This window comes from Hoplias malabaricus, chromosome 5, assembly GCF_029633855.1.
Source record: "Hoplias malabaricus isolate fHopMal1 chromosome 5, fHopMal1.hap1, whole genome shotgun sequence".
Lineage (NCBI taxonomy): Eukaryota > Metazoa > Chordata > Actinopteri > Characiformes > Erythrinidae > Hoplias > Hoplias malabaricus.
Window position 1 is genome coordinate 9,855,112 of NC_089804.1, and position 16,931 is coordinate 9,872,042.

At 41.2% G+C, this 16,931-nt stretch overlaps 2 protein-coding genes across 2 annotated transcripts; one reads left to right on the forward strand and one right to left on the reverse strand.

The window, feature by feature from the left end:
* Window positions 1-1,064: 1,064 nt before the first annotated feature.
* si:ch211-220i18.4 (SRSF protein kinase 3) lies at window positions 1,065-8,239 on the forward strand. The gene is made up of 12 exons (XM_066673017.1): window positions 1,065-1,116; window positions 3,815-3,918; window positions 4,066-4,174; window positions 4,300-4,387; window positions 4,465-4,552; window positions 5,232-5,338; window positions 6,280-6,427; window positions 6,904-6,950; window positions 7,093-7,200; window positions 7,660-7,729; window positions 7,804-7,896; window positions 8,055-8,239. Coding segments are annotated over exons 1-12 (1,149 nt in total). The 5' UTR covers window positions 1,065-1,114.
* A 2,128-nt stretch (window positions 8,240-10,367) lies between these two features.
* On the reverse strand, window positions 10,368-15,294 carry slc16a7 (solute carrier family 16 member 7). The gene is made up of 5 exons (XM_066670070.1): window positions 15,162-15,294; window positions 13,578-13,802; window positions 12,646-12,789; window positions 11,081-11,950; window positions 10,368-10,823 (listed from the first exon to the last, which is right to left on the reverse strand). Exons 2-5 carry the CDS (start codon window positions 13,792-13,794, stop codon window positions 10,558-10,560), a joined length of 1,497 nt encoding a protein of 498 aa, XP_066526167.1. The 5' UTR covers window positions 13,795-13,802; window positions 15,162-15,294; the 3' UTR covers window positions 10,368-10,557.
* Window positions 15,295-16,931: the final 1,637 nt, after the last annotated feature.

The window sequence follows — 16,931 nt, forward strand, 5'->3', positions numbered from 1 at the left end:
TACAGAGATGTGCAGATAGAAGTTGGGAACTTTTTTGAGTAATAGAAATAGCCACAGGTCTGTTACAGATTCTGGGTCCCTTATTAGAGACGTACCTACATGTTGTGGACTGAATTAAATTTAGTGAGGATCTGAACGGTTTCCTAAAGAACTGTAATCGTCAGTGATTTAAGATCCTACTCTTTATGGGTCAGCTATGTGTGTATTTACATTTCAGCTATTCACTCAGTTGTGGATATTGAGTGCTCCCAAAGATGTGTTTATTAATGTGGTTGGATACTGATACTTGAAGCATTCACCAGCCAGGACAGAACGTAAATCATCTCACATAACCCTAGGATGGTAGTTTCATTGAAATGCTGATGGAATTTAGTGTATTAAACCACAATGGACCAAGCTTTGAACAAATATAACATTGGCGGTTAAATAACTCTGTTACCTCATTAAAGAATATACTCCACTGAGAAATAGTGTATTTCAATTAGGCTTTCACTACCAGACCCCCATGGATCACTGGACAAGGGTGGCTTCCTTTCTTGTCTATGTTCTTATGCCTATTCCAGTCATGAAAATGTTTACATTTACACTTGTCATAGATTCATGAGCAAATTATAAGCTCTCTGTGGGGAATTTGTGGGGAATTTCCCCAAAAAACCACCTCCCCATAACAACATCATTGTTTTTTTGTTTTTTTTTTGTTTTTTTGTTTTTTTTTCAGTACCAGTAAAATAACACCTATTTACACTAGGGTGACCAGACGTCCTCTTTTACATGGACATGTCCTCTTTTTTAGACTTAAAAAATGTCCGGCCGGAATTTCACAAACGTCCGGGATTTTGTTTTTGTAGAGTATGAATAGAATTTGGCGAAGCGTTTCGTTCTCAAACTAGTCCCGCCCTCCCCAACTCCGATTGGTTCGCATGAGTGAGAAGGGGGCGTGGTGAAGTAGCCTAAAATCTTCTGATTGGACGGTCTGACTGTAGAGCTACCGTTATTGGTCGATAATCTTCTCTGTAAACATTTAATTGTTCAGTCTGCACGTCAGTAGTCCTTGTTTACCTCAGGCAAAGCTCATGTACCTACCCCCATCCCGAGCAGCTATGCCGAAACATAAATGTAAGTTCTCGGATGAATTAAAAAAGAAATTCCCATGTTTTGTGTAGCAAATAAAGGTGTAAAGGACCTAAAAGAACACACAGGTTCAGCTAAGCACACAACGGCAGCGAAGGGCGAGTGCCCCCCCCTTTGGAGCCTTTGAACACGTTATTGTGTTTTCAGGGAGGTGTGGGAGATTTCCAGGTCTAAGCATTTGCTATTCCTGTCTGAGCGTTTAAGCTGGGTTTTTAGGAAAGGATGTTTATAAGTGTCTGTCTATAACTAGGCCTGTGTCTGGCCTTGGTAACTCAACACCAGGAGGGTGGAGAGGTTACTATGTCCATCCGTACTGGAGTTTTATGGGAGCCTAATAATACCCTTACACAGATTATTTACTGTCCTGTATTTGTTCCATTACTTAAGTATGTGATTTATATGTACAATGAATTTTTACTTTAAATATTAATACATTAATTCAGGATATTGATGAAATACTTTCTCTTTCCACTTTATTAGAAACAGCTACTTTGTATTTCCAGTCATAGACCAGATTAGGTCACAGAGGGCAGAAGGCAGAAGTGTGAAAACTATGGAAGCAAATCTGTCTCATCAGACTCTGAAATATTACCAACTTTGAATTTGTAGCACTGGATTATTTTTTTTTTTTTTTTTTTTTTGCACTGAAACTATGCATCTGAATATAATTGCTCTTGAATAGAACTCGTGAATTTTCAAGAACACGTTTTCACTGTTATTATTCAAGGTTAATAAATTCAGATAAAAAAATTCAAGCTCAAAAAAATTCAAACAATATATTTCGAAGTTGCTCAAATTCGACAGACGACATTCAGAAACAAAAAATGTTTACAAAAAAATTCAGAGTTCACATCCGGGTCACCAAGGATGAGCAATCGATTCATTTGGATTTTCTCTTTCACCTTAAATGGTGCAGTAGTTACATTCTGTCGCCGAGCGAACAGAGCTTCCACATTGTGGAAAAACTACATGTTTAGCTTCCTTCCGCAGATATTATCTCTTTATTTTCAAAGTGTCTCAAAAATCTGAAAGGCTCACTAAAGACACAATATAACAGACTATTGATATCCTGCAGATGAAGAAATTTTACTGTGGAAATCTTTTGTAATGACCCTGTGAACAGAGCATGTGATATGACAGAATCTGTGGAAACGCATTTACTTCCGATGTCTTTTTCCTCATACAAGTGGACCTTCGGTTCTATATCTTATTACATATATCTACTTCCCTCAGAAACATCACCTGGATATTAATAACAGTTACCCTAATGGCTTTTTATACTAGGATTTTTAATTCATTATATTTATTTTATAAACAAACTGATTTTACACAGAACTGCACATCATTATATAGGTCTACAGTTAGAGACTTTGGGTAGTGGATCATTGGTTACAAAGCTGTGAGACTGAAATGTAGTGTTTGTGAAGCTGATATGTGTCTAGGACATTTTTAAACATGCTTTTATCCATCCATTATCTGTAACCGCTTATCCAATTTAGGGTCGCGGGGGGTCTAGAGCCTACCTGGAATCATCGGGCGCAAGGCGGGAATACACCCTGGAGGGGACACCAGTCCTTCACAGGGCAACACAGACACACAGACACTCAGACACACAGACACTCACACCTACGGACACTTTCGAGTCGCCAATCCACCTGCAACGTGTGGTTTTTTTTGGACTGTGGGAGGAAACCGGAGCACCCGGAGGAAACCCACGCGGACACGGGGAGAACACACCAACTCCTCACAGACAGTCACCCGGAGCGGGAATCGAACCCACAACCTCCAGGCCCCTGGAGCTGTGTGACTGCGACACTACCTGCTGCACCACCGTGCCGTCCACATGCTTTTATTATTATTATAAATTGGGCTTCAGCACCTAACCCCTCAGTGACACACACACACACACATACACACAGCCTTTACTTTGCCTGAGGAGTAGTTGGGTGTTAGGTGCCTCGTCCAAGGGCAGATCAGACATGGTTGTGAGGGAGGAGACAGTGCTGTTCCTTCAGACCCCCCACCCCAATATATATTTTTTGTTACCAAGCCTACTTCACTAATCATTAGGCCATTGCTGCTTTTGTACATTTATTTTTATACAGGTTACAAAATGAAGACTCACTCAAAAATATCCACTGATTCCCAGTGATAATGCAGAAGAGGATCCATAATCAATAGCAGTTGTTATTCGTTCATTCATTCATTCATTCATTGTCTGTAACTGCATATCCAATTCAGGGTTGCGGTGGGTCCGGAGCCTACACAGAATCATTGGGCACAAGGCAGAAACACACCCTGGAGGGGGCGCCAGTCCTTCACAGAGCGATATGTACACACACACACACACTCACTCAGACACTCACACCTACGGACACTTTTGAGTCACCAATCCACCTACCAACGTGTGTTTTTGGACCGTGGGAGGAAACCGGAGCACCCGGAGGAAACCCACGCAGACACAGAGAGAACACACCAACTCCTCACAGACAGTCACCAGGAGCTGGACTCGAACCCACAACCTCCAGGTCCCTGGAGAAGTGCGACTATGAGCAATTATTATATTTGTTTATAATAAAGTGTGTCACTAAGGAGTTTTTAATAAAGGGACCTAGTGCAACAGCTACTTCTAAGTATAGTAGAGTGTACTGAATATGTGTCTTTTAACTTGTGTCTGAAACAGGTCTCATATTGAGAGAGTTCCTAACTTCAGTGAGCTGAGCTGTTATGAACATCTGGAGCCCGATAAAGCAGAGGAGCACGAGGACCCACGAGAATACTGTTATGGTCAGCAGCTTCCTTACACTAAGTTTAAAATAAACCCCTCGGTCACTGATCCATAATTAGCTTAAACGTCATGTTCGTTGCATGTGAGACAAATGAACAACAGCGGACCCCACAGCTGCTTGACTCTTGTGTCTGCTCTGTCTCTAGGGGGGTACCATCCTGTACAAGTGGGGGATGTTTTCAACAAGAGGTATAAAGTTCTGTCCAAGCTGGGATGGGGTTACTTTGCCACAGTGTGGCTCTGTGTAGACCTCAGGTATGTACTTGTAATGGAGTCCACCAGGGGTCATCACTTGTAGCTTATATCCTTCAGATGGCTAAACAATGTGTGTGCATGTGTGTTTAGGTAAAAGTAAAAGTGTGTGTGTGTGTGTATTTCAGATCAGGTAGGCATGTAGCTGTGAAGATCCTAAAAAGTGGACCTGGCTTTAGCCAAGCCGGCCAAGATGAGATAACATTACTGCGCTGTGTGAGTTTTTTAGTTTCTCTCTCTCTCTCTCTCTCTCTCTCTCTCACCCTACTCAACTCTTCCTCTTGATCCTACAGGCCAGTGGTCCCACAGCCAGAAACCCCTTAAAAGGGCGCATTGTGCAGTTGCTGGACGAGTTTAAGATAGCCGGAGTTAATGGAATCCGTATCCTTTTATAGTCCACGTTTTCCACTTGAATGTCCATATGAGGTTCATACCACCTTTAAGCCACAATGCATACCATAGATTACAGCAGCCCATGACCTCATTCCCCCAGTCAGCCTTCCCCCATTTTCACTGACAAACGTCAGCATACATTGATTACATCCTTTTTTATATATATTTACTGTAAATAAAAGGTTGTGACATTTTTGTTGAATCACAGACAGCTAGGAGATCATCTTGTGTGAGCTGTCAGTGCTGCGTCGCACATGTTTGTAGACATCCCTTATAATTATTGAATTCAGCTACTTCTGGGTGCATCAGTTGTGGACATAAATGTTCACCTGTGCACACACAGATTGTATAATCTCAGTAGAAAAGCAATGAAATTGAATGACGTGAGATGCTCTGGAGCAGTCGCACATGATCCTAAGGTTGCTATGCTCAGCTTGGCATCAGCTAGAGGGAGTATAAAGCCTCTAGCACTCTAGGCTGTGGAGCAATAGAACCGAACTCTCAGGATTCATGGGTCTCCATCCAGTACATTTGAGATGAGTTAGATGAGAGTAATACAAGTGACTTATATAAGCAAGTTAGAGTAAACTCTGCAACGAAATATAAGCATTGATGAAGTCCTACAGCAGAATGGAGTGTGTTGAGTCTTGACTTTCTGGTGATGTAGATATTTGTCTGGTGCTGGAGCTCCTAGGGCCAGACCTGCGCTGCTGGCAGGTGTGCTTTGGAAAACCAGGTCTGACCCTCAGCTGTGTTAGAAGAGTCATTGCTCAGGTGAGTCTGAGTACCACTGTCCTGCGAGCTGCATCAGCACTGGACGCTACAAGGAATTGCTTCATGATTTCATTATAGGTGTTTTCTAAAGAAGGATTTAAAAATGACTGCAGATGGTAACAAACTTGTTTTAAACCTGAGTTTATTCATAGTGAGTTCAGTAGGCATTATCCATCCATCCATCCATTATCTGTAACCGCTTATCCAATTTAGGGTCGCGGGGGGTCCAGAGCCCACCTGGAATCATTGGGCGAAAGGCGGGAACACACCCCGGAGGGGACGCCAGTCCTTCACAGGGCAACACAGACACATACACTCACGGACACTTTCGAGTCGCCAATCCACCTGCAACGTGTGTTTTTGGACTGTGGGAGGAAACCGGAGCACCCGGAGGAAACCCACGCGGACACAGGGAGAACACACCAACTCCTCACAGACAGTCACCCGGAGCTGGAATCGAACCCACAACCTCCAGGCCCCTGGAGCTGTGTGACTGCGACACTACCTGCTGCGCCACCGTGCCGCCCAGTAGGCATTATATTAAATTAAATTACATTAAAATCTTTGTATTACATTATACATCTTTTATAAGAACTCATGGGTTGTATTTTTGAAGGAAAGTGAGGCGTATTACAGACAAAACAGGACATTAAAGGCACAATATTATCACTGTTCCAACCCAGTTACCCACATCTGACGTTCTCTCTCTCTGAGGGCTAATTATACGTATTGTAGCATGTTATAAAAATGTCTATAGAATCTCGTCAACACAGTATTCGTATTCAATATATTATTGCTCTTTTTTTTTTTTTTTTTTGCTAAGTGAACACTTTTTACATAGATTCAAACACCAAAAAAGCTCCAAATCTGTCTCATATAAAGTCTTATTTCTGATTGCTTGCTCAGTCCTTTTTAGAAAAGTCAGTGTTCTTCTCTCCCAGGTGCTTGAGGGTCTGGACTATCTGCACACACACTGTAAGATCATCCACACTGACATCAAGCCTGAGAACATCCTGCTGTGTCTGAGTCTGCAGCCCCCAGCCCTTACAGCAGCCCCAAAACACAGTGCCACAACACAAAGAAATAGTGGTAAGAAGTCCCATGATCACTTCCACATCTTTTGTAGCCTTGTATTATTATTGTATCACCTCCATTTTTGTCCCTTTATCCTTACATTAATTTGAAATGGTTGGTCTGTACAATGTGTTTCATGATTATTAACTTAATATTTGGAATTGTAATCCCTCAATAAACCAGTTTATGCTCCGTATGATATGATCCCCCACAAACAGCAAACTAAACTCAACTGGTTTAATAACAAATATACTGATACATCCAGGGCACTAGATGTCAGAGTGAAGGCTGTTTCAAAACAAAGAAGGATCACTGAAGAAAATATTTTTATTATCCTCCTCCACTATAAAGTACTCTGGGCAATTGCAGTTGATTTTAAGAATGTTCTATAAATAAATATTACTTATTAGATTCTTTATTTTACTCATTTTATTCTCTTTGTCATTTCATCTGTAAATCTTTTGTCTTCCATCTCTTCTGAAAAAACCTAGAGAATATTTCAGTGAAGATTGCAGACCTTGGAAGCTCTTGCTGGGTGGTAAGTACTTTATCTTTCATAAACATCTGCGCAGCATAATACTGTTCTCAGCAAACTTATTGCATGCCTTCAAGATGAAAGGCCATGATTCTTGTAAAGCTGTCAATCAAAATGAAAGCAAAAGTCTCCATCTGTGTTCCAGTATAAGCACTTCTGTCAGGAGATCCAGACACGGCAGTATCGCTCACTAGAAGTCCTGCTGGGCTCTGAGTACGGTCCTCCTGCTGATATCTGGAGTGTGGCCTGCATGGTATGTCTTAAGGCTAAAATATTAACTCATTCATTCATTCATTTTCCTAACCATTCCAACATGTTCAGAGACGTGGGGGGTCCAGAGGTCACCACTGGGCACCACACACTCACACATTTTCTCATACATTCACACCCACACCTACGGAGGAAACCCACACAAACACAGGGAGAACACACCAAACTCCTCAGAGGGCCAAAATATTGCATTCACAAAAAGAAAGATGGAGTTTGGAGTAAACGGTTCAATCAGTTTAATCAGTTCAGTTTTTCTGAGCGATATTTTTCCCCCACTTTCCTTATTTGACAGTTCTTTAAAACACAACTAACGAGTCCCAAATGCTGCTACGCCACATTATGCATTAAACATAATCATGAATCTCTTTATTTTTTATAGATTTCTAATATTTAAGCTAATACATTACCCACTCTTCCACAACCACATTTCTGTTTTCTCAAGGCTTTTGAACTTGCCACTGGTGACTCTTTATTTGAGCCCAAAGCTGGGAAGAACTTTTCTTTGGAAGAAGGTATGGCTCATTAATTAAGAGCATGTATTATTGAAAAAGGTTTTAGCATTTTACTGAGACTTTGAATCTTTCAGATCACCTCGCACACATTATTGAGCTCCTGGGGAAGATCCCTGCATCCATAGCTCTGAGTGGAAAATATTCATCTGAGTACTTCAACCGCAGAGGTGAGTAGAGAACTTGGATTTAACCATGGATTTAACTCAAAATTATTCAACATGAATCTTACCGTTTGTGATAAAGACAAGTCTTATTAAGCAGCAGAAGACTTCAGTCAAACTGAACTGCTCCCCTCACCTGTCCATGCTTATGTGTGATGACACAGGAGAGCTCCAGAGGATTCCTGCTCTCCGTCCCTGGGGGCTGTATGAAGTTCTGGTGGAAAAATATCACCTCCCTCTCCAAGAGGCAGTTCTCTTCTCTGATTTTCTACTCCGAATGTTGGACTTTGTGCCCGAGAGGAGAGCAACAGCAGCTCAGTGTCTTAATCACCCCTGGCTCAAACTGTGACCTCACATTTCCCTACCATCTAACACACTTTCCCCAGGCCTCTGAAAAAGACAAGTGAGCTTCAGAGGTTTGCTTTAGTGTCAGAACTTGAATTTACAGAGAAAAGACTCGTCTTGAAATTCCTCACATAGTTTTGCTTTTAATGCGTATGTGATCTGCACATACACTGACTTGGTCTTTCTTTCTGTTTCTGTGGATATTTGAGGGTTTTTTTGTTAATAATAGTGTATTATATTGTATTTGCGTTAAATGACATTTACCTTTTGGAGGAGATATTTGGGACTGGCAACAATCATTCATGACAAACACTACATGGCCTGTGTACTATGACACTATGTGTCCCCTGTATCTTCTGGGAAGGTTTATAAAAAACCTCTGAGGACATGACCGCATTCAACCATGAGAGCTTTAGTGATGGTGTATGACTAGTTCTGCATCGTAAATGCCACAGCACTCCTGGGCAGCCCAATGCTGTGTAGCACTCTAGCAGCTGCTTTGTACTGGGTATCGAGACATTGGGCTCATGCGCAGCTGCTCTAGAGTATCCCATCTACTGGTTAGTGTATATCTATAGAGAACGAAACACATGGTTATGCAAATGGGGACACCCCGAATGTGGATGTGTATTGCATTGATTGCTGTGTAACGTAACACATTTTGTTGAGAATGAAATTATGACTTTGCTATTATTGCCTGTCAGACACCTGCACTGTAAAAATATGAAAGGGCTTTTTTAAGAATATGAGAAATTAGGACTGAAAACAATAAAATGTGATGTAAGAGAAACTGTTAATGAACAGTATTCAAGTGTAATTTTGTTTGCCATTCGTTACATAAATGCAAAGCCTAGACATGAATTTCATTCATTCATTTATTCATAACCTGTAAGCCCTTATCCAGTTCAGGGTCGCGGTGGGTCCAGAGCCTACCTGGAATCATTGGGCGCAAGGCGGGAATACACCCTGGAGGAGGCCAAATGAAATTCAGTTCTACAAAATTTTACCTCGTGTGCCCGTGGGTTTCCTCCGGGTGCTCCGGTTTCCTCCCATGGTCCAAAAACACAAACTGGTAGGTGGATTGGCGACTCAAAAGTGTTCATAGGTGAGTGTAACCACAGTAACCCTGAACTGGATAAGTGGGTACAGGCGGTGAATGAATGAATATTTCACAGTCATTCTCTTAAACACAGATGACAGCATTTCCTTTTCATACAAATTTATATATGGCAAAAGTAAATAGAGAATGAAAATTTAATTATTTTTGTATACTTTTATATTTGAAATAGTTTTAATTTATACATATACATGCAGGTAGTGTCGCTGTCACACAGCTCCAGGGACCTGGAGGTTGTGGGTTCGAGCCCTGGTCCAAGTGACTGTGAGGAGTTGGTGTGTTCTCCCTGTGTCCGCGTGGGTGACCTCTAGGTGCTCCGGTTTCCTCACACAGATTCAAAAATACATGCTCTTAGATGGATTTGGCGACTCAAAAGTGTCCATAGGTGTGAATGTGTGAGTGTGTTTCGCCCTGTGATGGACTGGCGCCCCCTCCAGGGTGTGTATCTGCCTTGCGCCCAGTGATTCCGGGTAGGCTCCGGACCCACCGCGACCCTGAACTGGATAAGCGGTTACAGACAATGAATGTTCCAACCTTGCATTGGGTCACTGTCTGTGAGGAGTTTGGTGTGTTCTCCCTGTGTCTGTTTGGGTTTCAATCAAAAACACATGCTTGTAGGTGAATTGGCTGTTCAATATTGTCCATAGGTGCAAGTGACCCACCTGATCCAACTAAAAGGGATGAATATGTTATTAAAAATATATATTATATTTAATATATTAGTATAAATGCTGTCATAACTTGTTCATATATATGTATATAAGTGCAAAATGATAACACGTGTAAATCTGAAATGTATTGTATAACAAACAAATATGTTTAATTTGGGTTTCCTTTCATTGTATGTTCGTTTTCATTCGTTTTCATTCTTTTGTTTCATTGTTGTTCCTGTCCGAACAAACACTAATCTTTTTTGATCAAAAAATGGTCAAATAATTACCTCTTTTTACTTTGAGTAACTTTTGAAAAACAGGAATGTTTTTGGAGATACAAGGTTTTTATTCAACAGTGAAGAAATACATCTGATGAATGAAAAAAAAGAATATTGAAATAACCAATAACCATCTTACGAATACTCCAAAATGACTTCCTAGACAAAATAACAATAATAATAAAAAAAAATAAAGAAACAGCAATATTACGTGTGGTTTTAATACTTATTTAGAGATGTAAATGAAGTGTGCTGGTACTGATACTGTAATTTGTTAAGACTCTTTGCTCTGAGAGTCTGTGAACTGCTCTTCCTGACTGAGTTTGATGGTGTTTTGAGTATCAGATGCCTTTTCTATAGCAGCAAGCTCTCGAGCTGAATCCAACTGCTGCTCCTCCTTCCTCCTCTCTCTCTCCTCCTGCTCCAGCCATCTGTAGTTGAAGTAGTTCATGACGAACAGAAAAACTCCAGGAACCAGCATCATAACACCACATGCGTAGTACATGTACTTGTAGTCCATGAAGATGTCCACCAGCGCTCCTAAACGAGAATGGTGTCAAGAACATTTAATCAGTCTTCTGTAATGCTCTACTATGCACAGTTTACACATTTACTATGTGGGGAAACATGGGAGGACACTTTGTTTATTCAATACTTCTACTAAAATGAAGAGTGTTTACAGGAGTTTGGTCCTCCTCTGCAGCAGTAACAACTTCTACCGTTCTGGGAAGGTTTTAGAATAGATGACATGTGAAACATGTTGAATCCAAGCTTTCAAAGCATGAATCCAAACGTACCTGAAATAGGAGGCCCCAGGAGGACAGGGCCACACTCTATGATGGTGGCGAGACCAACAGCACTAGAGAACCGATGAGCTCCCACCAAATCCATCAGCACCTCGAAAAGGAGTGCACACACCATTCCGAAGGCCAGCCCGAAAATCACTGCATACACAACCAGGCCTGTGTACCCAGGCAGAAGTGGTAAAATGAGATGACACACCCCGTTGTATGCCGCTGAGAAGCTGAAGAAGTACTGAATCTTGGGTCGGATCCATTTAGTGTTTGCCACAAGGCCAGTGCCTGGCCGGGCCACCATGTCCACCAGGGCGAAGATGGATAGCAGGAAGGCCGCAGAGTACTCGTCAATACCCTGGTGCTTGGCGTAGGGAGCCAGGAACACGACTGGGGCGAAGAAGCCGAAAAACATCAACACGTTGCCCACCAGATAGATGAGGTAGCCGCGGTGTTTGAAGAGAGAAAGATCAATGAACTTGTTCACTTGTGCCGCACATCCCGACTGCTCTGCTTGCTGCTGCCTCCCACTGACCAAGCCAACTGCCTGAGAGCTGGCAGCCCCCTCTCCACTGCCCACCTCAGCAGCTGTTCCATCACCCCCAGAGCACTGGCTCACACATGGCTTTGTTATAATCTTAATAGGTCGCATTAAGGCTCCAGCCACACAGCAGTTAAGCACTATGGCTCCCAAGATGAAGAAGCTCCCTCTCCAGCCAAAGGTATCGAAGAGGTATTGGTTGAGTGGGGCAAGAGTGAACAAAAACACCGGGCTTCCTGCCATGGCCAACCCGTTTGCTATGGGTCTCTTCACTAGGAAGTATTTCCCAATGATGGTCAGAGCAGGTTGCAGGTTAAAGGCGAGGCCAGTGCCTGAGAGATAAGATGACATATTTGAGTTTGTGTAATTTGTCTTAGCATATGATTACATGAGTTTATACCACTATTTTTTCAAGAACATTTTGGGAGTTTTTCTCATGTAAAAGCCATTGTTAGCATGGGAAAGTTCATTTCTTTTGCTAGCAGTCTTCCCATTAAGGTTGCAGAGCAACTGCATATACCATATAAAAGACAGTATAATAACGATAAAGTACAGTATACTATAGAAAATATAGAAAGTATAGCATATGTACTGCATAGTAACAAATGGCAGATTCTACTATTACATTTACATTGCCATTAAAGAACCTTTCTTACATTGATTTAAAGGAGATTTCAACATATGCTTCATTAAATAAAACTGTTAAGAATATACATATACCAATATATACCAATAATAACCAATAGCTTATGATCCAGGTGGAACCTTTAATTTTAAAAAGTATTTATTTCCAGATCATATTTGAGCACTGACATTCACTGAGAGAGAGAAACCTCTTGGCAAATCACGGGGGCCATGGGAACAGTGCCTGGTTCTGTGTTTGACCTCTGGCTATCATTAACCCCACGCACAAACACTAAAAGGGGAGGCTGCCGAAGTCGGCTGAACCTGACGAATCAGAGCACTTCCTTGCCAAAATGTTCTTACACACTGTTCTTAGAACAGTGATGAAAGACCAGAGACATACCTCCAATGACTCCTACACTTAGGTATAGATGCGATATTGTGGTGCCAAAGGAAGCCGCCACCATACCGATCCCAACCAGGAGGCCGCCCACCATGACCACTGGACGGCTCCCATAGCGATTGACCAGTATACTGCTCACAGGACCTGCAGAGAGAGAGACATAAGAATCAAACGAGAGAGGTCACATATGTTCAAAAATAATACACAGGTAAAAAAGCAGCAAACTGTCACTGAAGTGGCACCTTCAAGGGTGAATCTTTAGTAGATCAGTTAACATAAATATATCATTTTGCAATTATATAGTTTAAAGGAGCAATAAATAATTTTACCTGCAAAAATGCAAGCAGTATTTATCTAATCATGTATAAAAAAAAGTAAATTAGTGCTGAACTTATGATACATCCATGTTTTTGCTTATAACATAAAGACAAATAACTCCTTTAAATTATAATCAATCCCTTTTTCCTTTTTTATTTTTTATTCATTTATTTATTTTCATATTGAACAGGAGCCAATATGCACCTTTACCCTGGAAAAGTGTAACTTTATTTCATCTCTGTACTTTTGAGGGCACATTTATGCCGTGTAACAGTATAGTAGAGTAGTCTTTTTTATGACAGTTTACTTATCAACTGTCCTTTTAACCTTATGTTGCACAGGATTGCAGAGTAGGATAAGGAGTTATGCAACTATTGGGCCTTCCATGCACTCGTGCCTAAAACACCATTCAGCGGTGGTCAGTTCAGGTCCAGAAAGTTAAAAGTCCTTCCCAGAATTTTGTTTCATGTGCCCTGATGCCTCTGAGGCTGGCTGACTGTAAATGGCATACATTACAGGTCATAAGGAGAGCACACTGTGTTAAACACAGTGTATATGGATATGAAAGGTCTCAACTAACAAACAAACAAATCTACATAGGGAACCGCCCTCACCTCCTGCGTACATGGTAGCGAGCATGATCGAGGAAACCCATGCGATCTCACTGTAGGAGATGGAAAAGTACTCCTGGATCTCCTTGAAGTAGATGGTGAGGGATTTGGGGAAGGCATAGGAGAAGCCAATGGAGATGAATGATCCAAAAACCACCGCCCATCCCCAGCCTCCATCAGGAGGAGTGTAGCCCAGGTTAGTAGTAGCTGCAGGGGGCATTGTGGGTGCTTTCCAAACAAACAAATAGACAACAACATATATAAGGACCTAATACCATAACAAAGTAAATGCATTTGTGTATTTAAATAGGCTTCTGTTTAAAAATGCATCAGACATGACTTCTTTAATTCAACTCATTAAAAATGATATACTTTTACAGATCTCTGCCATTTTTTCTAATTCAGATTACACACGAAGCAACCAGCAGAAAACATATAATACATTCACTGTTGGACGAAATGTATAGTTCCAAAACTCTAAATCTGCAGGTATAAAAAATGAAATTCTTAAATATTACATAAGTAAAAAAATCTATACAAAATATTAAAATACTAATTAAATTTTGAGATTTGTGCCAACAGTGATGATCACTTATAATTCCCTTTATATACTTTGATGTCTTTGGATCCATGTTTTGCAGGTCTGATCAGCCATAACGTTATGATCACCACCTTGTTTCTGCACTCACTTACCGTTATGGAGCACTTTGTAGTTCTAGAATTACAGATTGTAGTGCATCTGCTGTACTACATACTAAGTTTGCCCCCTTTCACTCTGTTCCTCAGTAGTTAAGAGCCTGGTGCTAGGTTATAACACGAGTGTTGTGCTGGTACGAGTGGATCAGACAGAGCAGTGTTGCTGGAGTTTTTAACAGTGTCCACTTAGACAAGTGTTGTTGGTACACCTTGTCAGTTGCTCATCGGTTGCTGCACATTTTGTGTTGGTTGTGTTATAGTCCTTCCTCAGTGGAGACAGGATACTGTCCTTGAGACGCTGTTGGCTGGATATTTTTGGTTGGTGGACTATTCTCAGTCCCATAGTGATTATGAGGAGTTTAAAACTCCAGAAGCACTGCAATGTCTGATCTACGTGTACCAAAGCAACACACACTAACACACCACGACATCAGTGTCATCGCAGCGCTGAGAATGATCCACCACTCATTGTAGGACAAGGTGAAAAGGGGAAATAAATGTATGCAGAGCAACAGATGGACTGAAGTCTATAATTATAGAACTACAAAGTGCCTGTGTGATCAGTGGAATTTACAGTGAATGTAGAAACAAGGAGGTGGTCATAATATTGTGGCTGATCTGTGTACACTATTGAGTTTAAAATTTTGGAATTTGAAAGCCACCACAATACCTTTATATATATCTTAAACGTTTTTAATTAAAAACAGGTTGATCACATTAGCTTCATTTTATAAACACCTGCATTCTTTAACCAAAATTTCTCGTTCTGAAAACACAGGTTCTAAACTTTTCAAAAGCAGCTCCAATCTTTTATCAGTAACTCCAATAAAATGACTAAAGATTAACTATGACAGCACCATGAGACTTGCCTTATTTGTTAATTGGACTTACCTGTATATGTGGAGTTGGTGAGGGCCAGTTGTAGATAACCACATGTTCATCAGTCTATTTCTTATCACTGCACAACTCTTGCCTTTACCAACCGTCACCAGTCCTTATCAGCAGGGTGGAGGAGGAGGGTCATCTCATTCAGTGTGTTACAGTGATTTGTGACTTAATTTAATCATTACTCAACAAATCAATAACAGATTTAACTAAATAATTTAGTTATATACCTACACTAGGATGTCTAACCTTGTTTGCCATATCACAATACATAATTACAACACAGTAATTGTTACATACAAGGTCATTATTTTAATTAACGTCAATGAGTGTCACATAACATTTTACATATAACTCACAAAAGTAAATAATTTAAGAGGTAATATTCCTCCTGTAGCAGGATAAAATCATCTGATTTTCATCTGGCGCAGCAGGTAGTGTCGCAGTCACACAGCTCCAGGGACCTGGAGGTTGTGGGTTCGATTCCCGCTCCGGGTGACTGTCTGTGAGGAGTTTGGTGTGTTCTCCCTGTGTCCGCGTGGGTTTCCTCCGGGTGCTCCAGTTTCCTCCCACAGTCCAAAAACACACGTTGGTAGGTGGATTGGCGACTCCAAAGGTGTCCGTAGGTGTGAGTGAATGTGTGTCTGTGTTGCCCTGTGAAGGACTGGCGCCCTCTCCAGGGTGTATTCCTGCCTTGCGCCCAATGATTCCAGGTAGGTTCTGGACCCACCGTGACCCTGAATTGGATAAGCGGTTACAGATAATGAATGAAATGAATGAATGTTAAATATAGGCAGTTCCTTGAAACAAATTCTCTACACTATATGGCCTATATTTTCCATACATTATATGAAATGGATATACATTTATGGACACCTGCTTTTTAAAAAGACCACTCCGGTTCATCGCAAACTTTTTTAAAAGGAGCTCAGTTACTCCTACAACCACAGTGCCCCTGCTCTACAGCCCAATGCCAATGTAGGGCGTCAACCTTTCCAGCTGATGCTTACCACTGAGCTGGGTCACTGTGTGGCTGCTCCAGAGAACCACGTGACCCTTCAAGACTTTCACTGTAGAGAATATAGAACTTGCATGTGCACAGCTGAACTACTCATAGTGTAACCTGTAGGTATTATGACTATTCCCTTATCGTCCACTAGGGGTCAGGGTCATGTAGGGTAAGCTCAATACGAGCATTGCATTTCAGACTTTACCCAGTTAGTTCTCATTATGCAACAGCTAGTCCGCATGCCCTAAGCTTGATGCTTCCATCTGAAAGCTGTAAATAATGTAGACGGTGGTAGCATTCTGAGCTACTGGTTACTGATACTAGGATTGCCCTGTAAATGAACCTATTAGCTTACATGATCTCAGCACAAGATTTGAGATCTGTTTTCTATCAACCAAACCCATGAACAAAGTATTCAAACTACAGCATAAAATAGAAGCCAAAATATTTTTCAGAAGTTATACTTCCCCAGCTGCACATTCCTTATCTGTTCACCCGGAAGAAACCCACATATACACATGTATATCATCTGTTGTTTCAGTTTGTACTAATCAACCTGTAGACTTCATCAGCGTTCACAGGATGCTGTTGGCTGAATATTTTTAGTTGGCAGATTATTCTCATTCCAGCAGTGACACTAAGCTTTTTAACCAAGCAGCACTGCTGTGTCTGATCCACTCATACCAGTGCATGTTTTATCTTAGGTGACTGATATATAAACATATAGCTTAAATATATCTTTAGTGTAAAACAGTCCTTAATCAGCT

Excerpts from the sequence above, each read along its gene's own strand:
- si:ch211-220i18.4 (XM_066673017.1), top strand. Across the intron at positions 3,919-4,065 it reads CCCACGAGAATACTGTTATG|GGGGGTACCATCCTGTACAA; the intron begins GTCAGCAGCTTC and ends CTCTGTCTCTAG. Across the intron at positions 4,553-5,231 it reads AGCCGGAGTTAATGGAATCC|ATATTTGTCTGGTGCTGGAG; the intron begins GTATCCTTTTAT and ends CTGGTGATGTAG.
- slc16a7 (XM_066670070.1), bottom strand. The coding sequence starts at position 13,794 with ATGCCCCCTGCAGCTACTACTAACCTGGGCTACACTCCTCCTGATGGA. Across the intron at positions 11,951-12,645 it reads AAGTGTAGGAGTCATTGGAG|GCACTGGCCTCGCCTTTAAC; the intron begins GTATGTCTCTGG and ends CTTATCTCTCAG. Across the intron at positions 10,824-11,080 it reads CCTGGGGCCTCCTATTTCAG|GAGCGCTGGTGGACATCTTC; the intron begins GTACGTTTGGAT and ends ATTCTCGTTTAG.